The following is a 26,289-nucleotide window of genomic DNA, read 5'->3' as shown; positions in this document are numbered from 1 at the left end:
CTGTCAGGAGTTTACACCCCACTGAAAGAAATGAATAAGCCAAATGGACAATTCTTTCAAATCCTCTTAACTCATCATCCTTTCTGAATAGGACTGAGCAGATGATAACACCCTTAATGTTATTTCAGTTCATGTAAACTGAAACTGAGTGTTGGAGTATATGCATTGCGTAAGTATAGAAGACGGTAGGGCGTGCTGTATAAGAAAATAATCAGTGATGGGGTGATCTAATGCGTGATCAACACAAGCTGTTGTATTCCTCTTATCATAACAATCTGCCTATGATTATAATTATTTAAAAACTTTTACTATTCTTAGGTTTTGTTATCACCTGATAGCAGCTATATAGTTACTCTTTCACCAGACTCTGTTTCTCTCAATCATTTTCTCTTACCTTTAGACTCTGACACTGGAGTGTCCTTACAGAAATCTCCACTATATCAATCTTTATCAGTTTATTATAATTGTTGGATTAGGAGGCGTGTCTGCCATACAAGTTCCTTTGAATGAGCTGTTACTATAGAAAAAAAAATAATGCTTTAGAACAAGTGCATTAATATAAACCTGCGGTTTGAATTACACTACTGTCAATCTGACTCATGTACTCAATTTAATTCTTTAATTTGAGGGGGTTTCTCCGTATTTCAAATAACAATCATCAGTAATATGATGTCCAATGTTGTTATAAATCATTATACACTTGCATCTCTCGCTGCTCTTTCTCTACAAACTCCTCTTCGTTCAAAAACACACAGAAAGGGATTTCTTTTTTTTTGTCTTCTTTTATATTTTTAAAAACAAACAAAAGAACAGAATAAATGGAATTTACAGTAGACATTTGCAATCTTTGTGCACTTAAATACCTCATAACTTTCTGCACAGCTGTCACAAAAAAAGATGCAAAACACAATGATTATGGAGGAAGGGACGAGGGGGTGGGGGTTAGGAACAGGGAGGAAAGACATGGATGGGGACAGGTTGTAAAGGAACTTTAACTTATCCACCAGGGGAGGGAGGAAAAAAAAAAAAAAAAATCACTGAATATATAGATTTCTTATAATCCTTACATCACTTATATAAATATATCGAACAAAAGAGGAACAATATTTCATCTGTGAGAGAGAGAAAGATAGAGAGAGAGAGAGAGAGAGAGAGAGAGAATATGAGAAAGAACAGCGCAATACGGAAGTCCACAACAGCATTAAGGCAAACGGAAAGCAAGAGAGAGAAAGAAAGAGAGAAAGCCGTCTTGAAAGTGCAGAGAAATGCAGGGGGTGGGGGCGAGAGCGTCGCCAGAAAAAGAGTGTGATAGAGGAAATATGAGCCAGAGAGAGGGAGAGAAGGACAAGACAGGATGAAAAGAGAGACAGAAAAAGATGGGGAGGAGCCTGTCCAACACCCTCTGTCCAGTGCATGGCCGTGTGTGTAAGTGTGTGCGCGTCTGTGTGTACATAAGGAATTATATATACAAAGGTACAACAGAGGTACACATGCTTACGTGTGTTATGTCCTCTTTGCGTAATGATACAATAAAAAAAAAAGAGACTCGAAAAATCAGTATGATCTCTTTCTTCTCTCCGTTCTTTCACCCCACTACTCTCCCTCTCTCTCTCTCTTTCCTCACTGTGAGCTAGCTCTCTCTAGTACGCGCAGATCATAGTTCTTTTTGGCAGCACGCAGTTTGAACAGGCTCCCTCCGCTGTTGTTGAGCTTAAAGGAAGCGCTCTGTGCAGCCATGGTGTTGGGGAACACTGCCACCACGGTGTAGAGGTGTGCTGGGTCGTGGCGGTCACCCGTCCCTACTGACCCACCCCCTCCAGCTCCATGCGCTGGGGTACTGCCAGTTCCCCGGGATACCTGCGGCTCCTTCAGCCACTGGATCTTGGCCCCGCACATCGAGAGCTGGTTGAAGAGCTTCTCGGCCTCTGGGCGAGAGATGCCCTCAGGCAGGTCTGTAACCTCCAGCACACGACTCACCACTGCACAGAGAAATGGGTTGACATTTTGAAGGCATGCATCGAGTAGCCAGTGATAATCCAGTGAAGATACATACATTATATATATATATATATATATATATATATATATATATATATATATATATATATATATATATATATATATATACACACACATACACACACATACATACATATATATAATTTTTTTTTGTGCATCACAGGTGGAACACAGCATCATGTCACTCAGCGACATAAAATATAGACAAAATTTATTCAATGATTGGCAGAGGTATAGACACCGATGAAGTGTAGACCTTCATTTTCAGAACAGATTGCAGTTATGAGATATGACCAATGTCAAAGTAATAATGAAATAATAAAAAAAATAAATCAAATATCAAATATATGAAAAACATTATTATTGTTATACGTGATCTGAAACTTTGGCCGTGTTGCCCAGCCTGTAGGTTGAGCTCTGAAATGAATTCCCATTTACATTGTGTGTGTGGGCCATACCCACGTCAGTAGTGCCTAGATCTGTAGAGGCAGATTTCAGTGTCTGTTTCTTTCCTCGGGCTCCATGCTTTATCACTCCTGAGCTCTGTGAACAGACACACACAAGTTCAGTGATCTCACATGGCTCTCACAGAGGAAAGACCAGCGATGACGAGGAGAGCATGAGAGATGGCCGGATAAGCTGCTAGTGTGTGTGCATAGATTAAACTAAACATGTGAATGCATGCATGCTCACCTGGTGGGAGCTGTATGAGGATTGGCTATGGTTGTGCATGATGGTTGGAGGACACAAGCTGTACTGCAGAGGCTGCCCCAGTAACGAATAGCGGCCATCCCCTGCATCATACACATAGCAACGTGTTTAGGGTTTCTGGAGCAGGACCAAAGGCAACATATTCAGGTCACACTACCAGTAGATCAGTAGGGAATCCAGATCCCTACAGATCCCTGTTTGTATGTGTACAGTCGAACTTAGTCAGGTCACACTGATCTGCTGGCTAGCAGGGAGATACTGACACACAACTGATGTCTCAGACATCATTCTGTGCATGCCTCTATGCGTGGCGGTCTGGGAAAACTCATCTGATATCACTGTGGCTGATGCAACAACTGTAAGAACCTATCAAATATATTACATTAAAAACTACATGGAAATGTTATTTTGAATCTTGCTTTGGCTATCTGTCTGCAAAGATGACATTAGTTAAGAAGCCAGGGTTCAAGCTCCAGCACCACCTAGCTGCCACTGCCACCAATGCCCTTAAACCTTTCTGCTCCAAGGGTGCCGTATCATGGCTGACCCTGTGCTCTGACCCCAGCTTCCTACCAAGCTGGGATACACGCAAAAAGAATTTCACCGTGCTGTAAGGCATATGTGACAAATCAAGGCTTCTTCTTTATATAAAGTGCCGAATATTATGCAAATGACTAATGACTATTAACTGTACTAAAACCATGTGCGCATGTAACCACCTACAGACGTTTGCACTTACTTTTATGTAGCTACCAAGCCATAATGCTATGAAAATTACAAATGAGTAACAAAAACATTGTTGCAGCAATTCCACATGTTGTGTTATTAAACAGGTATGCACCAGATATCATTTTTGTAACAGCTGTCCCAAAAAATATTAAGCAAAACATTAGAAGCATACTACGCAGCATGTGTACGGTTACAGTTAAGTATAAGCTGATTACAGTGTGTATTAAAATTTCTGTAGATATGCAATTAGCAGCTTATTATTTGTGTCCATACATAAAAATCGTATAACACACATACTGAATAGAACACTTAATATTAAGTAGTAATGTGACAGTTAGTACCACCTGAGGTACAGTTAGAATTACTTGTGGGTGTGTGTCTGTGTGTGCACATGTGTCTGACTACTGTCTTTATGCACTAGGGGTGTAATGATACATATATTACATATATACATATGTTCATTTTTCCCCCGTAAGGCATCTGCAAGACAATGAGCTGTGATTCAAATACAGTTAGATTTGATCATATAAAATGCTTCTTATCAGACAATAACAGGACTGTTAGTGTTAGGTTCGAGTCCACCATTGCCGAGTTCGAGTCGAGACCAAGTCCTTAACCAATCGAGTCCGAGTGCAAAATGAGCCCAGTCGGACTCAAGTCCGAGTCCTTAATAGCCGAGTCCGAATCGAGTCAGGCCAAGTCCATAAAGGAACTCAATCGAAAAAAGATTTGAAATTGCGATTGTAAACTGAACACTGATCTGTTAAATTAATATTGTAACCTTCACAAACCAACAGCTACATAAATGTAACAAAAAAAATACCACAATTATAATCTTGCCATAGCCATTTAATATTTTTATTTCATGTCATCAGCACCTCAACTAGTTCCCTATTTAAAAAATGGTTTAAAAGAAAAAAAAAAAACAGAGAGCGATATAGAGGTATATGTAGAACTTTTGTTATATTACAAGTGTATGAAAATACAAATGAACCTGTTTTATTATTGTATCACAATACATTGTGTCCTCCAGTTGGAGCTGACATTTCAATTATTCGATGCCTCTCCCTCACGGTTATATACAGATGCGGCCATTAAAAACGCGCGAGAAAGAGAACGTGATCCTGCAGTACGCGGTACGCCGCGGTACGTCACTCAGTCAGTCAGCACTGGCGAGACAAGACCATTAGGTGGCAGTCGTGTCACATTCTTTGAGCGAGCAAACTGATTTCTAAAGGTGTAATGAACATGCCATTACATTACATCGAGCAGTTAAACAAATTCCCTCATCTTGACATAGCAATATGTTATTTAAAAGCTCTGAAGCTTGGAATCAGACTGAGTTTCCTTTTGTGTATATTTATTTAATTATTTATCTTCTAAGAGAATTATTTCTATTAAATGACCTTTTTTCCCCCCCTCCAGACAGTGTTTGGAAACATGACTGAACCAATTAATGCAAAATTATACATTTCCTATACAGAGGTAAAAATGAAATGCTCTCACACTGGGGTGCAAAAATGACAGTACGTTGGTGTTACCTTGTGCGGGTCCACCAGGCCGCGGAAACTGGGAAATGAGAGGCAGTGGGCCGAGCCCAGGACACACATTGTTTCCACTGCTCGATGGAGTGGGAGTGGGTGACTGAGTAGGAGATGCTAGTGGACTACTCAACTGAGTGCTGACCTACAGAGACACAAAGAGTGGAAGAGTGAAAGATGAGATTAGAAGTACTAACATCACAAATACATGTCCCACTAATCAGTGTGTGTATTAAGATAGTCAAATACCCTTAGATGTTGATTTTGAATTAAAGACTGCTATAGAAAGTGATCATTTTCATCTACCATGGTTCATGCCATATAAACACAAAGAAAAAACCCCCAAAGAGGCTATAAGAATGGATTTGCGCTCAAATTTACACATCTGTTTACTTCTGGTAAGACATCTGCATTCTGTATTGATCTCCTATAATCACGTTTCATCATTTTCCCCATTACGTACAAACTAAATCATAATGTTTTGTGTTCTTTTTGATGTGTGAAAACCATTTTCCATCATTTCGGTTGCGAAATTGCCGTCTTGAATCAGATAAATGGTGGTATATACTGTTTGTAGTGTTCAGCATTCACTTTTGTATATTGTGTCAACAATTTGTCACTTTTACTCTCTTAGGAATCAGACAGCGAGGCAGACATTTAAAACTAGAATAGTTGGCTACAAATAAAAGCAAGTGAGCTTTCACTCTGGTGCAGCCCCCAGCACAGTCAGGCCAGATGTTCTGTTGATTAGATAAGGTAGAACATAATGGCATATTGTGCCATAGAAAGCATGTCTCTGACAGTGCTTGTTGTACCTATTGACACACTGTTTAGCGTCATTTCAAGTACATATATACAGTAGATATGTTTAATTAGAAAATGTGTGTATACATTTAAAACACTGTGAAAGCAAAGTATCCACATTAACATTAATAACAAATAAGCCCTTTCTATACATTCCACATCAAAGAGACAGGAATTATTCATCCATAAATTTAGGAAAACTTATAGGTGAAAAGTTCTACTAAAAGAAGAACAAGGGATCTTAAAAATTAAAAATTCGTTATTAAACGTGCAAGTATTATGAAAATACCTATGGTTTCTGAAGACTAAAATTCATGATGAGAGCTTGCGTGTGTGTTTGTGTGTGCATGCATAATACCTGTGGCTCAGGTTTGCTGGGTCTCTGCTCCACACTGTAATACTTGCAGGGATTCCATTGCACCATGGGAGGATTCTGGGTAGGCTGTGGCCCATTCGGAACACTCAACTGCATCACCATAACACTTGGACCAGGAGGTGGCACTCCTACACACACAGACACACAGACACACACACACACACACACACACACACGCCATTAATGCTGACACTACATTAGAGAAATCCTGTTCATAATTGTCAGCATGGTGCTGAAAGCAAATCACATTCATGAGGAATACATCAGTAACCAACCACACATGGCTGGGTCAGTGCTCCCTTGTCTGTTTATTTGTGTAAAACTCTTTTAATTTGAATAGACAAAATGGTGATAACAATGTAAAAATAAAACTCTAATGGTGTATCATTTAGGCAGTGCTATAAGCAGAACTGGCACTAACTACAGTCCTGTGGAAGTATGGGTAGGAACATCCCTGCTCTCAGAGAGCTGACTAAACTAGATGAAAGGGGGTGAAAGGTAAGAATATCTATTTGTGGCAAAGATCATGGCAGTGTCCACTATTACTACGTTGACCTTACGAGGTCATTAGGTGCTGTACCAGGTTCAATGATAACACAGCACCAGATCACAGTAAATATTTATGTTGATCCCTCAGCCACTGGCTTCCAATCTGGAATACTGTTTTAGATATTTAGATTGCAGTAGTTTGCAGAAATTCTTTCATTTTAAAACGTATACAGCAAAAAAAAAGTCAGTTCAATACAGGGTATTGTTATGACATCAATTTAAGTAACTCGTATGTATTTTTAAAGCATGTGTAAACCCTGGTGAATGGATAATGGGCACTGATATTTGTATACAGATTTGTACACAGATTCAGCTACACAAGGGTATAATGCTTACTTCTTATTTGCAAGAAACCATAACTATGAGGTGCTTTAACATGATACAAGAAGACAAATGGAAGAAATTATGACAACTGTGTTACGCATATTGTTACATATAGCATGACACTTGCCATCATATTTGTAGTTGAAGGCTGACTGTGTGTTTAGGTATGTTTAAAACTCAGGCTCAATATGATGAAGGACAGAGTGTCCTACTGCAAAACACTTCATGTGCGCCATGTGCTGTCTGATGTGTCAAAAAAAAAAAAAAAAAAAAAAAAAAAAACTGACACTGTGTCCAGCAACCAATAATGAGCAGATTTAACCGTTTAGGGTCTAGCTTGTACATTGGCTGACTTTGGCTGATGTACCTAATCTGATTTGGGTAAACTTCAGTTTCGCATTTAATTATATTAAAAATCTTTCTTTAGGTTTTGTTTTCAGCTCACACTCCGATGTAGTAATATGGAGTAAGTAGGGCAGGTCATGTACATTTTGCTGTTAAAAAACACCCCAAAGTAAACAGTTGTTCTCACTATGTACACAAAATCTTGTAAGAACACCCTTTATCTGATAAGGGTGTCTGATAAGGGTGTCTGATAAGGGTAATTGATTACTGGAATTTTTTATGTGCTGGCTTTTTAAATTAAAGCAGAGAAGGGCAAACGTTATATCCAGAGGAATTTTTAAATAACCAATATGTGTGTGCATATTTTATATATATATATATATATATACACACACACACACACACACACACACATATACATACATATATACATACACACATACAGTGCATCTGAAAAGTATTCACAGTGCTTCACTTTTTCCACATTTTGTTATGTTACAGCCTTATTCCAAAATGGATTAAATTCATTATTTTCCTCAAAATTCTACAAACGATACCCCATAATGACAACGTGAAAGAAGCTTGTTTGAAATCTTAAAATTTAAAATCTCAAATTTATTAAAAATAAAAAACAAAAAAAGCACATGTACATAAGTATTCACAGCCTTTGCTCAATACTTTGTTGAAGCACCTTTGGCACCAATTACAGTCTCAAGTCTTTTTGAGTATGATGCTACAAGCTTGGCACACCTATTTTTGGGCAGTTTGTCCCATTCTTCTTTGCAGGACCTCTCAAGCTCCATCAGGTTGGATGGGGAGCGTCAGTGCACAGCCATTTTCAGATCTCTCCAGAGATGTTCAATCGGGTTCAAGTCTGGGCTCTGGCTGGGCCACTCAAGGACATTCACAGAGTTGTCCTGTAGCCACTCCTTTCTATCTTGGCTGTGTGCTTAGGGTCGTTGTCCTGTTGGAAGATGAACCTTCACCCCAGTCTGAGGTCCAGAGCGCTCTGGAGCAGGTTTTCATCAAGGATGTCTCTGTACATTGCTGCATTCATCTTTCCCTCGATCCTGACTAGTCTCCCAGTTCCTGCCGCTGAAAAACATCCCCACAGCATGATGCTGCCACCACCATGCTTCACTCTAGGGATGGTATTGGCCAGGTGATGACTGGTGCCTGGTTTCCTCCAGACATGACGCTTGCCATTCAGGCCAAAGAGTTCAATCTGTGTTCAATCTCTGGTCTGAGAGTCTTTCAGGTGCCTTTTGGCAAACTCCAGGCGGGCTGTCACGTGCCTTTTACTGAGGAGTGGCTTCCGTCTGGCCACTCTACCATACAGGCCTGATTGGTGGAGTGCTGCAGAGATGGTTGTTCTTCTGGAAGGTTCTCCTCTCTCCACAGAGACACGCTGGAGCTCTGTCAGAGTGTCCATCGTGTTTTTGGTCACCTCCCTGATTAAGGCCCTTCTGCCCCGATCGCTCAGTTTGGCCGGGTGGCCAGCTCTAGGAAAAGTCCTGGTGGTTCCAGACTTCTTCCATTTACGGATGATGGAGGCCACTGTGCTCATAGGGACCTTCAATGCTGCAGAAATGTTTCTGTACCCTTCCCCAGATCTGTGCCTCGATACAATCCTGTCTCGGAGGTCTACAGACAATTCCTTGGACTTCATGGCTTGGTTTGTGCTCTGACATGTATTGTTAACTGTGGGACCTTATATAGACAGGGTGTGCCTTTACAAATCATGTCCAATCAACTGAATTTAATACAGGTGGACTCCAATCAAGTTGTAGAAACATCTCAAGGATGATCAGTGGAAACAGGATGCACCTGAGCTCAATTTTGAGTGTCATGGCAAAGGCTGTGAATACTTATGTACATGTACTTATTTTGTTTTTTATTTGTAATAAATTTGCAAAGATTTCAAACAAACTTCTTTCACGGTGTCATTATGGGGTATTGTTTGTAGAATTTTGAGGAAAATAATGAATTTAATCATTTTGGAATAAGGCTGTAACATAACAAAATGTGGAAAAAGTGAAGCGCTGTGAATACTTTCCAGATGCAATGTCATAGGTTATTTAAAAATTCCTCTGGATATAATGTTTGCCCTTGTTTAACCAAATAAATTGCCCTTATCAAACATCCTTATGAGAAATACAACAATAACTAACCAACTAAAATGTGCCAAATTATTCAGGTACCTGAATACTGCTGCTGTATCTGCTGAGGACTGCAGGGGGAAGGGGACTGAGTCATCTGGTACTGATCTGAACTGGGAGGCTGCAGGTAGCCCACAGATGGACTGAAATATGTACACACGTATACATACAAAAATTCAGAATACATAGTATAACATACGACATATGCTTTGTTTTTCCAGTAGAAGTGTATAGTCTTGTGTATATGTTCTGTATCGTGGTTTCATTACCTTGTGCTGTTCTGTTGTGCCGGCGTAAGGACGCTGTAATAGACAGGCATGGGTGGGGCGGGTGGCATTGCGCCCTGTACAGACTGGCTAACGGGCACCATGACAGGCTGCTGGTACTGCTGCTGCACCACAGGCTGGGTTTCATTAGCTACGGGCACCTGGGGTGAGCACAGAGGTGTTTGGTACATAAAACGTCTGTATACTTGTTAAGAGCATTTCCACATGCACATGGCACACACTTACAGTACCTGATAGGAGGGCATAGGTGTGTACTGTACCACCATGCCTTGTATCTGTCCACTCATTCCTGGACGTTGAGAATTCATGATACTGGCACTCTGCGGCTGTTGAACTCCCATCATTCCCTGGTATGCTGGCTGCTGACTGGCCATGATGGGCTGGAGAGGAGCTGATTGGACAAAGACAATGACCAAATTCAGACTGAATAAGAAAACAAACTTCTGAGTCATGAGTTAACATAAGCTAAAGATAGTAAACAATTATGTTTTATATAGGTCTAATAAAGAATAAAAGCAGGCAGAGGCAGGTAATTAGAGCTTGAAAACTGGATATCTGGTGTATTTGCATCCTTACTCTGATATTTGTAGATTAATCTTTTCCCTTTGCTCAGTCTTTTATACAGTTACATTTCAGTATGTATGTAACTGATTGAATGAGTTAACACATTATAAATCAATGGCCGCAGACAGAGAGCACTATTTATAAAAAGCACTATTCAGCTCTGCTGTTGCGTTTCCACAGAATGTTATACAGCCAAGTTCAAATTCATTTCTGCAGTTTTATTGCTGCACATAACATTGTAAACAGTTTGGTGTGTTTAGTATAAGGCCACAATTAAAGAAAAACTTCCATTCATCCAAATGTGTAGCATGAACAATAGTTCTAATAACCACATACAGTTGCCCAAAAGTTTGCATACCCCTTGCAGGATCTGCTAAATCTTAATACTGTTAACAAAATAAGAGGGATCATAAAAATCTCATGTTGTTTTTTTATTTATTACTATAATACAGTAAACTATATATAAATGTGGTTCTATGAAACCCTCCTAAAAATCAGGGTGTTTGGAATCACCTGGAAAATGTATGCCAATCATGTCATGAGAACTAAAAATTTGGAATAATTGGAAAGGAGCTCAGAGATGATTGCAGAACTCACAATATTGAGAAGGGCTATGCTAACCTTGCAGAACATAGAAACATGGTGACACCCAGGTAGCAGCACTACAGACTCCCTGGTGCGGCACACCTCTAAATAATACACATGCTGATGAGATGCTCCTTGTACACCGGCATGTCACAGGTGCCGCTTGACATCAGCCTGTCTATACATCATTGTGTTGGTGATGACTTCCGCCACTCAGTTGACCAGTATCTGTGAGATGTGAAAACCCCTTGTTTCTTAGTGCATGGGAGATCACCAGCTGGTCTGAGGATGGGATGTCTGCAGTCCTGTCTACATTCAATAACTTGGGGCACATACAGGGCACAGCAAGGAACATTCTGCAGGCTCACTCTATTTTCTGAAGAGACCGCTAGCAAAAGGCACTTTTCAGAGACACCCATTTCAGTTCGGCGTCCTACCATGTAAGATGAGGTCTTAAGGAACTCTACCACCAGGGGAGATCCTATGTGAGGCTCCTATGGAAAATGTTTCACCCCTTTCAAAAAGGATGTAGTAAGCTTATTAGCCAGAGACATGTCAACCAGGGTGCTGTGGTTAGTATGGGAACCTGGCAACGTACTGGATCCAGCTAATGACGTGCATACCATTTGAGGAACATCTTTTAATTAAAGGTTATGTTGCAGTCCTCCACTGGAGATGCAGACCATGGGGCCAGGCCCACAGAAACAGGGGACCTCACTAAGGCTGCCAAATCTCTCTGTCCATTTTGGGACATCATATCTGCTCAAGAAAGTCACCAAGGTGCTGTGACCACTAGCGAGGGCAGAATTGGAAACCAAGGTTTTGCTGGCAACCTCAGGGCCATAAGCACCACCAAGTTAGAGCTTGGGTTTCTCTTGCTGAGAAAAGGACACATTTCCATCTGTAGCTTTTGGAATCCAGCTGTAACACAATTGTGAAAAGACCGTAGCTAAAGCAAGCCTAGGGGACTTGCTGGGAAGGCTGCAATCATCAGTCCTGGCATCCTCAACATAAGATGGTGTTGCACTTGGCAGCCTAACCGAATGTGTTTGGCAAGCATTATATCTGCCATAAGCTGGGGTTGGGGTAGCTAGCATTCACCCTGCTTTTAGCTTCATGCTAATGAATTGTGAATCACTGAGGCAGAATGGTGTGGAAGGTGTACATGTCCCAAATGGCTGGTTCCTTGGTGGGAGCACATGAGTGCCAGTAATCCAAGAAAGGCAATATCCTGATGCCACTGAACATCAAGGGAAAGAAGCCCCCTGCACACATCTTAAAGCAGCCATGGCATCAGGAAGATGCAGAAAGGCAGGATTGTGAATAGGAATGCCTGTACTTGGAAGGCAAACCTTAAAAAAACAAAAACATTTTGGTTCTTGGACAATGAGGACATACAAATAAGCCTTGTACAAATTCACCAACATGAAACAGTCCTGCAATTGCTGTACTTAACCTATCTCCAACATCCTCAATATACTAAAGAGAATGGCCTTTAAGAACTTCTCAGAGCTAGACTTCAACGAAAAACACTCTTACAAGGGCGTAAGCTGTGTAGGACCCATTATTTTGAACTCGTTCTGGGCACTATCATGCTTTTGCCCAAGATAGAACAAACTTTTTAGTTCAGAGTAATAGCTTTTGTTGGGGTCTGGTATTGACAAGGTCCTGAGCACTGCGAAGAATGGAAGTCAGTGGAAGAACTACATCCCTGCAAAATATTTAATCAGGACTAAAGTTCCACAAGGTATTCACAAAGTATACCTTTAATATTACAATATGGTAAAATGGTTCTAGTCTATAAAGTTAAATATTTTTGATGCTGCATTTAAATTCACCAACATTAATCTGGCACTGTATTTGGCGTGTAGACAAAACAAATTGTAAGCATTTGGGTGATGGGTGAGGCATGCACAGATGCAGCAGATGCAATTATAAATGAAAACAACCTCAACTTGGGTGGGGGGAAAGCAAGACTTGGGCATATTATTTCCTTACCTTGCTGATGAAGAAGGGCAGCTAACAGACAAAACATAATTTGGTGAGAAATCTGGCTGAAAAGCATTGTGAGCTAGACACAGATTCAGCACACTATAAGGCAAAACATTTTAGTTTAGTTTAATTCAGGCATATGATTAACTGATTTTCCTGTGTAGTGACTAATGAAGCTTGAGACAATAGGTTTTCTTCACAGCTGACAAATTAATAGTCTAATTTTTCACATAGCCTAATTTTGAACTAACATGCTTATGAATTATGATTATAATAAATACTGGTGTTAAAAACAGAGACAGATGTTAAACAAGCAAAAGACCAACTCTATGAATTGATGCTGTTTAATTGTACATGCAAACTGTATACAGGGCGAGTACTTCCCTCAGCTCCCCACACATCACTCATCATTGAAGGGGCACTATTTTAGCTTAATGCTCTGCTGTTTGGGTCTCCCAAGTGATGCAAAAGAAAAGCATTAGCCCTATCCGGAGATCACAAGTTCGAATCCCAACAATGCCCCAGTCATCCGTGGCCGGGAGTCCAACAGAGCTAAACTGGCTGTCCTCTCAGGGTGGGAGGGGAGGAGTACTCTCTCTGGCTGGCTTCATGTCTCAGGGGAAGCATGTGACATGAGTCCTATGACTGGGGGGGACCTAACTGGTGTGTGGGCTTTGGCCACCACTGTGTGTGTGTGTGTGTGTGTGTGTGTGTGTGTGTGTACGTATCAAAGTTCATGCTGTTGAAAAATTTCTACTTAAGAGTTGATTAGATTGAACAGCGTTTGCAGTAATCATGTCTGGTTGTATCTAGTCCGGCCGAAACCCCATTATGAATGTTGTTTCATAGATTTGGGGAATTAGTAACTACAGGGGCAAATACAATTTCACACAAGCCCAGTTGGTATTGGATAACTTTTTTGCTTCGATAAATAACTAACTATCATTTAATGTCATTTAACTATTTAACATCAACTGTATTTTGTGTTTACTCAGGTTGTCAATTTAGCATGAGATGTACACAAAAACAGAAGAAATCAGGCAAATACTTTTTCACAGCATTGTATCTGCAGGTCTCAAGTCAGATTCAACTCCAAAGCAGGGTCCAAATATGCCAGCTGAGCATTTCGACATCAGCATCACTATGCAGTCAGAGTGGCAGATTGGCCAGCTTTGGCAAGCAGAAGAACCTGTACCTACGACTGCAATCACAAGGTGCTAGGCAGATAGCTCCTTATTGTGTACACATGGCCTGATGTGTATGAGTTGAGAAGCATAAAGGAAGCATGACTGTAGGACAGCAATATTTATTGGAAATACTGCATCATGTGTCATGGAATAGTACGTACAGAGTTTATTCACACTACCCCTGGTGGTGATGAGGAGTGAAATACAACTTTTCTTTCTTAGAGGAGTGTTTTTTTTTGTTTGTTTTTTGTCCACAACATGTTGGTCAGCATGGAGCGTGATGCTTGCGCACATCGGCCTTAACTGGTTCACCCTATTCTAATTTTGATTATACCATCAGCTGTATTATAACATTTTATTAGGCTGCATGAAACCATATCTGGTCCCTAATGAAAAAAAAACAAAACTACATTTTAAATGTAAAAAATATGGGAAAGACTACAACAGATGCTTAGGATGGACAGAAAGGGAAGACAGTGAGGGAGGGAGGGATGGACTGACCAGAGGGCTGTGCTGGCGGTGGCATGGGCTGAGAGCGCTGAGCAGGGTATGACACTTGGTGAGACATGGACCTGTACTGTTGTCCTGAACTTGGATACTGTCCACCAGCAGAATAATACTGCACCTGGATCTGAGAGAGAAAGAGGGAGAGAGATTACGACTTGCTGATGCTCAGTAATTGTGTGTAACAGCTGATACACCCTTCACTGCTGCCGTTCTGCACAAATACATACGCATATAGCAAGTGTAGTTTTAAATAGGATATTCCCAAAGAGCCAAAGACATTAGAGAAGCTCTAATACCCGATACCATTACCATGCAGTAAATCATGTAAACCTCTGTTGCTGCATTAGGAAGATGTGTCCATCAACACACACACACAACCAGAGTGCATTGTTCATGTTAATTCCTGAATGAAGGAACTGTTGATTGTTTGCACATGCACCTCATTATCTAACATAGCAGCTACACATCTTTCTCTCTTTAGCGCTTAGCAAAAGCTAGAGACTTTTTTGGGTGGTAACCAAAAAGAAACAAGGTCTTCCTTCATTGGAATGGCTGAACATTTCTAGATGACAGAAGTCACGGTTTTAGTAAATAAGTGCAGAATGCATATTTCGGTCTCGTTTCACTCGTTTTGTTTGCCGCTACCTTCTTTCCTCCTAATAAGCAGTGGGTACACTCAAACCGAGCATTTTACAATTTGAGAAGTGCTAGAAGGTTGTGCAGTTTAATCTAGTCATGCAAACTGGCAGCTTTCATATTTGTACATTTTAATTTGTGACATACAGCAATCTCACACAAAATAACAGAAAGACCAGACCAATATCCTTTTTTTTTTTTTTTTTTAAATTGAGAAAATCAAAGTTAAAATGTATTATACAGCTTTTTTTGAAAGCCATCACCAACACCGAGTTCTACTGGAGAGAATTTTTTTACAGGATTAAAGACAAATTGTAAGCATGCATTTTAAAATGTCTACACTGCTAAAACTGTATGTTTATGGCGCACCTGCTGAGGTGGTGGAGGGGGCTGCATGTAGCCCTGTGCGGGAGGAGCTGTCTGCAGTACTGGCTGAGCCGGGGGTGGAGCTGGTGGAGGGGGGTGCGGATGGGCTGTGGGTGGCTGGTAGCTGGACGGAGGTGGGGCAATGATGTAGCCTGGCTGTGGCGGAGGATGCTGGGATAACACGGCAGGTGGAGGCTGGTAGAGTCCTGGTGGCTCTGGAGCCTCACTGGAGCCCTGACGGCTCAAAGACATCTGTCCAAAACCTGGAGTCAACTCATCAGCCTGAGAGGGGGAGGGGGGGTGATACATACACTAAGTAGGTTCTATTTAGGCAAAGTACCAGTACTGGAATGTTATCACAGACAAGCAATAAGAGTACAATCTGTATAAAAATAAAATGTTTGGGAAAAAAAACAACAACAAATGAAAACCATAAAGTGTGTTGCAATTTTTAATTTTTTTTTTTGGGGGGGGGGGGAGCCTTACAATACTAAAGGCACTACTTGCTAAGTATTGCTGAGATATTATAAACAGCCATAGAGTCATAGCATCTGAATATGTATAGCTACCTGCATGCAGTAAGCTAAATCTTCACAGACCCAACTTAATCTAATAACCTAAAAACTATGACCCATTACAAAGAGAGACAGCAAGAGTCCGAATAAAACGGTGAATGTGATATATATATATATATATATGCAGGCAGTGTGTTGTGCTGATTGCAAAACTATTGTACTGCTAAGAGCTTATACCAGGATGTGAAATGAGAAGAAGAAAGCAGGGAAATGTAAAGCAGGAAAGAAGAATTAGTACCAAGTTATACTGCTGAGAAGGAGAAACAGGCAGGATGACCTGAGGGCAGGAGGTGCTGGAATATGATACAGGCTGCGGAGTGGGCTGAAGAGATGCCACCGGCTAAATTCAGTCAGGTGAAAGAAAGTGCAGGAGAGGGACAGAGATAAAGAGCGAAAGAAACAGCAAAAAACAGTAAGAAGGAAGAAAAAAATGAATGTTAGAGGGACCAGCAAAGGAGGAGTCACAAAAGAAGAAGAAGAAAAAAAAAAGACATTTGAAAACGCAGGAAGTAAAGAACGAAATATATTAACTTAAGCAACTCTTCATACTCTGTTAGCGAACACCTCTTAAAAATATAAAATACACTAACAGTGAACTCATACAGTGAATTCAGCATAGATTTATAATTTAAATTTTTTTTTTTTTTTTTTTTTTTTTTTTTTTTTAAAAGCCCACAGTCTCACCTGTGGCAGCATGTGATTATGGCTGTGGCTGCCGATGGGGTGCTGCGGGTGAGAGTGTGTGAGAGTGTGAGTAGGGGTGGGCAGCAGAGCCGTTTGTGGAGGCGGTGGAGGAGCCTGGCTCTGAGGAACATTGGAGGGGCAGCTGGAAGGGCAGGGCAGAAGAGTGCGGCTCTGCTGAGGCGGCTGGGTACAAGCCTCTGTGGTTACAAGAGGAAGACCTGCAAAATAAACGATGGGAGCAATCTTTAGTTAGCGTTTTACTCTTATGAAATCCGACACAAAGAATGACAACGTTTATTTTAGCTTATAATACAAAGCTCCATTTATACAGTGCCTTACTAACACTCGAGGTGTTTGGAGAAAAGGTTTCGTTATACAATGTACAGTGCTGCTAGAAAGTCTGTGATCTTCAAGTCCTAAAACTAGATAAAGAGGACCCAATTTATGCAAAAACATTCAAGTTTAACATAATGTATTTAATATACAGTATCTCACAAAAGTGAGTACACCCCTCACATTTTTGTAAATATTCGATTATATCTTTTCATGTGACAACACTGAAGAAATGACACTTTGCTACAATGTAAAGTAGTGAGTGTACAGCTTGTGTAACAGTGTAAATTTGCTGTCCCCTCAAAATAACTCAACACACAGCCATTAATGTCTAAACCGCTGGCAACAAAAGTGAGTACACCCCTAAGTGAAAATGTCCAAATTGGGCCCAAAGTGTCAATATTTGTGTGGCCACCATTATTTTCCAGCACTGCCTTAACCCTCTTGGGCATGGAGTTCACCAGAACTTCACAGGTTGCCACTGGAGTCCTCTTCCACTCCTCCATGACGACATCACGGAGCTGGTGGATGTTAGAGACCTTGTGCTCCTCCACCTTCCGTTTGAGGATGCCCCACAGATGCTCAATAGGGTTTAGTCCATCACCTTCACCCTCAGCTTCTTTAGCAAGGCAGTGGTCGTCTTGGAGGTGTGTTTGGGGTCGTTATCACGCTGGAATACTGCCCTGCGGCCCAGTCTCCGAAGGGAGGGGATTGGGCCCAAATTGGGCCCAGAGTGTCAATATTTTGTGTGGCCACCAGTATATGGCCACACAGTATGCTTCAGTATGTCACAGTACATGTTGGCATTCATGGTTCGCTCAATGAACTGTACCTCCCCAGTGCCGGCAGCACTCATGCAGCCCCAGACCGTGACACTCCCACCACCATGCTTGACTGTAGGCAAGACACACTTGTCTTTGTACTCCTCACCTGGTTGCCGCCACACACGCTTGACACCATCTGAACCAAATAAGTTTATCTTGGTCTCATCAGACCACAGGACATGGTTCCAGTATTCCATGTCCTTAGTCTGCTTGTCTTCAGGCTTTCTTGTGCATCATCTTTAGAAGAGGCTAACTTCTGGGACGACAGCCATGCAGACCAATTTGATGCAGTGTGCGGCGTATGGTCTGAGCACTGACAGGCTGACCCCCCACCCCTTCAACCTCTGCAGCAATGCTGGCAGCACTCATACGTCTATTTCCCAAAGACAACCTCTGGATATGACACTGAGCACGTGCACTCAACTTTTGTTCGACCATGGCGAGGCCTGTTCTGAGTGGAACCTGTCCTGTTAAACCGCTGTATGGTCTTGGCCACCATGCTGCAGCTCAGTGTCAGGGTCTTGGCAATCTTCTTATAGCCTAGGCCATCTTTATGTAGAGCAACAATTCTTTTTTTTTTTCAGATCCTCAGAGAGTTCTTTGCCATGAGCTGCCATGTTGAACTTCCAGTGACCAGTATGAGGGAGTGTGAGAGCCATGACACCAAATTTAACACACCTGCTCCCCATTCACACCTGAGACCTTGTAACACTAACAAGTCACATGACACCAGGGAGGGAAAATGGCTAATTGGGCCCAATTTGGACATTTTCACTTAGGGGTGTACTCACTTTTGTTGCCAGCGGTTTAGACATTAATGGCTGTGTGTTGAGTTATTTTGAGGGGACAGTAAATTTACACTGTTACACAAGCTGTACACTCACTACTTTACATTGTAGCAAAGTGTCATTTCTTCAGTGTTGTCACATGAAAAGATATAATCAAATATTTACAAAAATGTGAGGGGTGTACTCACTTTTGTGAGATACTGTACATTATTATATAATATACATTATTCATTAATATTATTTGTTTGAGCTAAATTATCCAACATTAAATATCACTGTCAGAAAAACCATGTAAACCTTTTGCTTTAAGGAACTGGTGTGACCCCCTTGAGCAGCAAAAACTTCAACCAAAATTTTCAGGTAACTGGTGATCAATCCTGCACAATGGGTTGGAGGAATTTTGGCCCAGTCCTCCTTACAAAACTGCTTCAACTCAGTGATGATTTTGGGCTTCCTTGCACAAACTGCTCTTTTTTTAGGTTCTTCCACAAGGGTTAAGGTCTGCAGTGTTTCCCACAGGTTGAGAAGTTCCTTGTGGTGGTGGTGGTTGGTGCGGCATGTGACGGTGCGGGTTCAGTAATAAACTAGTCAAACAAAGGTTTAGGAATAAAACTATTTATTGCACACTAATAACTACTCAACATAAATAACTATTAAGAAATAAATAACTACATATTAAAATACATTTTCAAAATGTATTAAAGAACAAAAGATTCAGATTTTTGATGAACATATCTAAATAAATAACTATTTACATTTTGGAAGACATTTTTAAATGTGCCTATTTGCACAGTTGGCATTGCTTGATGGGGCATTTAATTTTCCTTGGCTTGGAAAATAACTTTTCCAACACCTGTCTGTACGGGTATGCTTATTGATATAGCGTGTTATCAATACTTAGTTGGACGATGGACACTACAATTATAGACAAAGTGTCGGCTCCATGACTGTCTGCAGCAGCAGGCGCAGAAGAGTTTAGCAAACGGACTGAGTGCTAAAAATTAGTCTTTTATTTTCATAAAATTATGGTCACACACTCAATTTTCAGGGGAAATGATTGATAAACGTGTTGTATATTTGTTTTGTATTCAAAATGATGCGTTTTATTTCTAGTTTAACGTGCCGTGTGTGTAGGCTAGCCTTGTTAGTCCTGTGTAACATGTGGTTGGGACATGTGACGAAGATATTTAATTTTTACACTTTAGGACTGAGTGAGAATTGATTGCTTGTTCCCCCATTATCGATCTCACAGGTATGAGGAATTGTCGAAATATAAAATTGAGTCTCCTGATTTGTGGCAAGGTAAGGATAAACTGTTCCTTAAACATTCTTTTTTTTTTAGGCATCCAATACACAAACTGCTAAGTGTGGTGTTTTTATTATGGAGTTAGGAAAAAAGTTAACTTACTGTACCTCAGAAAATTTGTCGCTGCTAGTTTCCTCTTGAATTTTGACACACGAACTGAACCGCAGTGTCACGCACACCTGACATGCGCATTTGTCTTGAGAAAAGTGGGCAGGCTGAAGGTCTGCCGGTTTGTGAGCATTATGAACTGACAACTGCGTCTTGATTGAAAAGAGAAACTGGAATTCGGATTTTTGCTTCTTCCCTACTATCCTGCCATACACAAAATTCTTGTTCATTGTTTCCCTGATGGAGGATTCATGAACACTGACTTCACTCAATGCAAGACTGGGCTGTAGGTCCTTACATACTGCCATTAGATGTTATATTAATGAATGCTCAATGGGGGATGAAAAGGATCCCTCCATACCTGCAATTGCAATTCACCTCTCAGGCACCAGAGGGCTCTAGAGTTTAGCAGAAATTACCAAGCAGAAAGAACTGTAGCAAAATACTAGTATTGTGTCTTTATGCTTTGACCAACTTTTGCAAAAGTGTGTGTGTACCTGTGCGTGAGCCCCTGGCACTGCCCTGTGAGCCTTTGCTACCCAGACTATCTCCGCGTGTGAGGATGGAGATGCCACTGAAGCTGCTGGCCTTGGTAACGGGAGGCCGGAGTGTGCGGTTTGAGCTGTCCGAGTCCGTGCTGCTCCATGGCCGTGGCTCCAAACTCTTCATGTCGCTGTCAGTGCTGCTTTGACGACTGCTCGATGGCCGGCTCGAGCACTCTTTGTTCCCCCTGCAGAACGGGCCAGCAGAACAGAGAGAGAGAGAGAGAGAGAGAGAGATAAAGAGAGAGAGAGAGAGAGAGAGAACAGGTGGGAAAGGGAGAGGAGGAAGCAAAAAGCAGAACGGGACAAGATGAAAGAAACGAGACAACCTTATTTATAAGGATTACAAAATAAAATACTCAAAATCAAGCCCACGTTTCACTTAAAGCAGAAGAAATCAGACATACAAGTACACAATATACATCTTTACATACACACACCAGTACAAATAAAAAATAAAATAAAATAAAAAACAAGGTGAAGTATCAGCCTCTCAGAGGAATACCTGAAAACAATATTTATGACAACAAGGCCCCAGTCACACAAACCACTCAAGATGCACACTTGGTAAATACCTTGAGTATTGTTACAGCAAGCAACACAAACTAGACAACATGAAACAAATATTCAAACACACACAGACAGAAAACAAATACACACACACACGCACGCACAGAATTGAGTATTGACACAAACTCATGCCCTTTAAACACTTTAGATAGAAACAATATGACACATTCACACATATCACTGCTAGGATACACACTCATTGTCTGTGTGCTACACTGTCTCTCTAGACAGGCGCAGCCATCATGAAAGCCAATAATCAATCGTCATTTTTCAATCATGAGAGTTACCTAATCACAACACTTGGATTTAACTAGTATATAATTTGAAAATCCAAAAATAAAAAATAATAATTATAGTATGAAATTTACCAACAGCCAGATAACAATCTTATATTATTTTTGGGGAACTGACCAGGCCTGTGTTTGTCTGGGGTTTGGTGATTTTCCTGCTCACACCTAATTCATCAGTCCATTGTCATTTTTGGTCATGTTGTTATAACTGGGAAATCAATTCATTTCTGATCATGGTCCCCACTTTCCCCAGACCAAGACACTTTGCAAACCAATTTGTTTAGTTCTCACACAGAGACCAGCTGCCGTATCCCCTAAAAGCAACTTGCAATCATATAAACACACTTACCTGAAAATATCTGACTACTCATTTGCTGGTCTTTATCCTAGTGCGCTTAGGGCTCCTGGAATTGGCCATAAAAAGGGTCAATATTCTCTACTCAAAGCATACTACATTCTGTAGTACAGAATATGTATCAGGATATGTATATCAACTGGTTGTATATCAACTTACTATGTGTGCAAGTTGGTAGAGTTTATAGCACGTTGTTTCCCCAAAGCTTAGCGTCTATCTTGTATTACAGCTTGGTGACGGGGCCACTGTACGCACATTTACAAACCTCTAAAGCACAAACTATTTACCGGTATAAAATAGATACCCTAGAAAATAAAATAAACTACAGATTCAGTTCGGACACATGTTTATGTCGCATGCTTTTATTCCAAAACAGTTGCGATTTAATAGTTACAAACTGCACGGGCCTTTGCGCTGCATGAACAAGCTATGTAAGCTGAAAAATATATATGTCTTGAGGCCTGGGGAAACCCTTCGACCCTTTCGCATGCTTCTCAACCACAAGTAATGCTATACGGCAGGCACGTCACAGATATTTTGACAGCCGGTATTTAATTACAAACCGAACTGATTATGTTTATCCACGTTTCACTATGGTACCTCGCTATCCAAAGCTTGATCAAAGCCTGGCATTCACTGTGTGAGGAAAGCACATTTAGATAGCAAGGTTGTAGACATCTTCATGAAGAGATTTACTGTGTTTGATAGAGTGGCTTCTTACACAACGTGTTCTTTTACAGGACGATGCAGCTCGATGTGCAGAGCAGAAGTGCATCGTTGTATAACAGTATTGTCTGGAGTGTGTTATTCCGCTTATACCACAGCAATTTGCCTTACGATTGCAATATTTAATTGATGAAGAAATGTCACGTCACACATTTTAACGGTTTACAGTTAGGTTTAACATTGGGGGAATGTCCGAGGGACAAACTAGTTCCTTTTCTCATGACGTACCAGCAATACACAGCCACTCGCTCGCTCAAAAAATGAAGCCTGCCGTTTTACTGAGAAACCAGAAAGTGTTAACTCCTCTGTCCTCAAGACTTTCTTTCCCGTGTTGGGAGACTTTGACTGTTACAAAGCAATTACAACCTAAACTCTATCCATAAAAATAATAATTATAAATAAATGTCTTCTAAAAAAGTCAATGATTATAAGTTTTACTTTGTTAAACAACACATTTTTAAAATCAGATTATTATTAGTCTCGGATTGTGTGGAACGTCCGCCGTACGAGTCCCTGTGTATGAGCCGTTGCTATAGAAACAATAACATATGCGATTAAGTGCATTAATATAAACCAGTCGTTCATGTTACAGCTGGGACTTTCTGAGCCGTGCTGTTATACGACAATAATGCACATCTACATCGGATTCGAGGATTCATCTGCGCTGTGAGATATGTGCTGGGCCTTAATTCTAAGTATAATCATAAAGAGCAATGGTATGAAGATGTATCCAGTAAACACAGATCAGCCATGACATTAAAACACTGACGGGCACCTGGTAAGCGGTGGGATATATTAGGCAGCAAGTGAAGTCAGTTTTCAAACTTGATGTGTTGGAAGCAGGAAAAATGGGCAAGTGTAAGGATCTCTGCTACTTTCACAAGGGTCAAATTGTGATGGCTAGACGACACGGTTAGAGCATCTTCAAAACAGCAGATCTTGTGGGGTGTTACTAGTATGCAGTGGTCAGTACCTACCAAACCAGTGAACCAGTGACAGGGACAGGACACCCATGGTTCATTACTGTGTAAGAGGAGTGAAGGCTAGCTTGTCTGGTCCGATGCCACAGAAGAGCTACTGTAGCACAAATTGCTGAAAAAATTGCTGAAAAAATTGCTGGATATGATAGAAAGGTGTCAGAACATACAGTGCATCACAGGTTGCTACTTATAAGGCTGCGTAGCCGCAGACCGGTCAGAGTGCTCATGCTGACCCCTGTCCACCACCAAATGGGCGCATGAGCATTAGAACTGGACTATGGTTCAATGGCCATATCTGATGAATTTTATATATTATATATATATATATATATATATATATATATATATATATATATATATATATATATATTTTACACATCATGCGGACAACCAGGTGCATGTGCGTCACTTAACAGGATGCACTATGGGAAGAAGGCAAGCCGGCGGAGGAAGTGTGATGCTCTGGGCAATGTTCTGCTGAGAAACCTTGGGTCCTGGCATTCATGTGGATGTTACTTTGACACATACCACCTACATAAACATTGCTGCAGACCAAGTACACACATTCAGGGCAACGGTATTCACTAATGGCACTGACCTCTTTCAGCAGGATAATGTGCCATGCCACACAGCAAAAAATGTTCAGGAATGGTTTGAGGAACATGACGAAGAGTTCAAGGTGTTGACCCAAATTCCCCAGATCTCAGTCTGATCAAGCATCTGTGGGATGTGCTGGACAAACAAGTCCAATCCACGGAGGCCTCACTTCACAACTTGCAGGACTTAAATGATCTACTGCTAACATCTTGGTGCCAGATACCACAGCACACCTTCAGAGGTCTTGAGTCCATGTCTCGACGGGTCAGAGCTGTTTAAATGGCACGAGGGGGACCTACACAATATTAGGCAGGTGATTTTAATGTTATGGCTGATCGATGTACTCGATCGATCGATGATCGATCAGCAACTGAATATTCTTGGTTCATTAAAGTGCTACCTTACTATTAATTTACTAATCATTACACAATATTAGTAAAACCCTCTTTTAAAAATTGTTGACCCAAAACAGCCCGCTATAAATCATTGTTCTAACCCTTGTAAGAAACACAGAATTCTAGCGTGGGGTAAAAAAAAAAAAACAATTCCCCATTAACACCAGAAGAAAAAAAAAAAAAGACTCATTTTTGTCCTGTGAAGCAAATGAACCCAGTGTGATAAGGGTAGGACACCACCAATATATCACAGTAGAATACATGAAGTCTGGAATCTCACATGCACAAGTGAATATAAAGAACTATCGGATTATATTTGTAAGAGGGTGTGCTTTTAAAAGGTGCAGTAATGTAGCGAACATTTGTGTATGCAATTAATGAATGAGCTGCTGCCTACACAACCCATTACTGACACAGACTTACTGCAGAGAGACAGAGACAGAGAGTGAGAGAACATTTTTCCTCCATTCTCTTTTGTCGACCATTCCTCCCTTTCACACCAATACAATAAAGCAATAAATGAGTAATTTATTCAACATTTTACAAAAACAAAAGCAACACCAAATCTAACACCACTAGCATACTGCTATGAGAACAGCAAGACACCTGACAAATAACTCCATAGCATGCGCTAGTTAGCAAATGACAATTCCAGAACATTCCCCACAGCAACCATAGCAACCAGGCTTAGCCTGGACCCACATGAACGCACACGCACACACACACACACACACAATCACCCACCCACCAAAGTGCAAGTGCACAATCAGAGAAAAGTGCAAGAATGGTCGTGACTTAACAAGTCCCTCCCCCTTAAAGAGCTGTGTTTCAAATCCACATTGCAGCCATGCACCGAGCTCACGCTAAGCACACACACGCTTGTCACGGAACGCGTATGGGAACACACAGCAAACACTAAGTACCTAAAGATCTGCCTCCTCCTTTGGGAGGAAGAGGAGTAGCCTTCAGTGGAAAGTCTGTGGGGTCACATTGGGAAGAGAAAGGCTGCAAGTTACTGCATTGTGTGAGGTGAAGGAAGTGACTCAATGTGTGTGTGTGTGTGTGTGTGTGCGCGTGTGTGTGAGAGAGAGAGATCAGAAAACAGGCCAAAACCAGGCTGCTTTCCACACCAAGGGTGAGGAAAACACAATTAAATTAAGATTTTAAGTGGATTTGTTTGATCTGATCACGGACCGCTGGCTGTGTAGAGGAGAGAGGAAATGCAAACAGCGCAGAATTCCTGTTTATCTGTCTCAGCACTCCTCCACCTCCACCTCATCTCAGTAAAACAGTGCTTAACTTTGAAAAACTGTGCTCTGTGGTGCTTTTAAAACATAACCATAATCTTATGTGTAAAGGTGTGTGTACACTCGTTCAGTACAAGAGGTCTTGGTTGAGAAAATGCATTAATAATTAAAAAAATCAACCAAAATCCAAATAAAGTTAAACTAAAAAGGGTTATATATCATCTTATATGAACTCATCCTAGGATTTCGGTATACCGCTTTAGAGCTAAAGAAACGGCAATCGGTTAA

The 26,289-nt window shown here is 41.0% G+C and overlaps 1 protein-coding gene across 1 annotated transcript in view; it reads right to left on the bottom strand.

The window, feature by feature from the left end:
• Positions 1-593: 593 nt before the first annotated feature.
• LOC128614448 (R3H domain-containing protein 2) overlaps positions 594-26,289 on the bottom strand; it is an 82,807-nt gene continuing 57,111 nt past the window's right edge. Inside the window, exons 13-26 of the mRNA XM_053635729.1 lie at positions 25,678-25,731; positions 20,797-21,029; positions 16,941-17,158; positions 16,495-16,596; positions 15,685-15,963; positions 14,674-14,803; positions 10,075-10,235; positions 9,827-9,984; positions 9,600-9,700; positions 6,163-6,308; positions 5,001-5,145; positions 2,713-2,813; positions 2,478-2,562; positions 594-1,979 (exon numbers count right to left, since the gene is read on the bottom strand). Coding sequence (XP_053491704.1) covers positions 1,621-1,979; positions 2,478-2,562; positions 2,713-2,813; positions 5,001-5,145; positions 6,163-6,308; positions 9,600-9,700; positions 9,827-9,984; positions 10,075-10,235; positions 14,674-14,803; positions 15,685-15,963; positions 16,495-16,596; positions 16,941-17,158; positions 20,797-21,029; positions 25,678-25,731 — 2,272 coding nt within the window. The 3' untranslated portion in view covers positions 594-1,620. The remainder of the gene's footprint in view (positions 1,980-2,477; positions 2,563-2,712; positions 2,814-5,000; positions 5,146-6,162; positions 6,309-9,599; positions 9,701-9,826; positions 9,985-10,074; positions 10,236-14,673; positions 14,804-15,684; positions 15,964-16,494; positions 16,597-16,940; positions 17,159-20,796; positions 21,030-25,677; positions 25,732-26,289) is intronic.

The sequence above is a fragment of the Ictalurus furcatus genome, chromosome 11 (genome assembly GCF_023375685.1).
Source record: "Ictalurus furcatus strain D&B chromosome 11, Billie_1.0, whole genome shotgun sequence".
Classification (NCBI taxonomy): Eukaryota; Metazoa; Chordata; class Actinopteri; order Siluriformes; family Ictaluridae; genus Ictalurus; species Ictalurus furcatus.
This window is presented reverse-complemented; position numbering and strand designations above follow the sequence as displayed.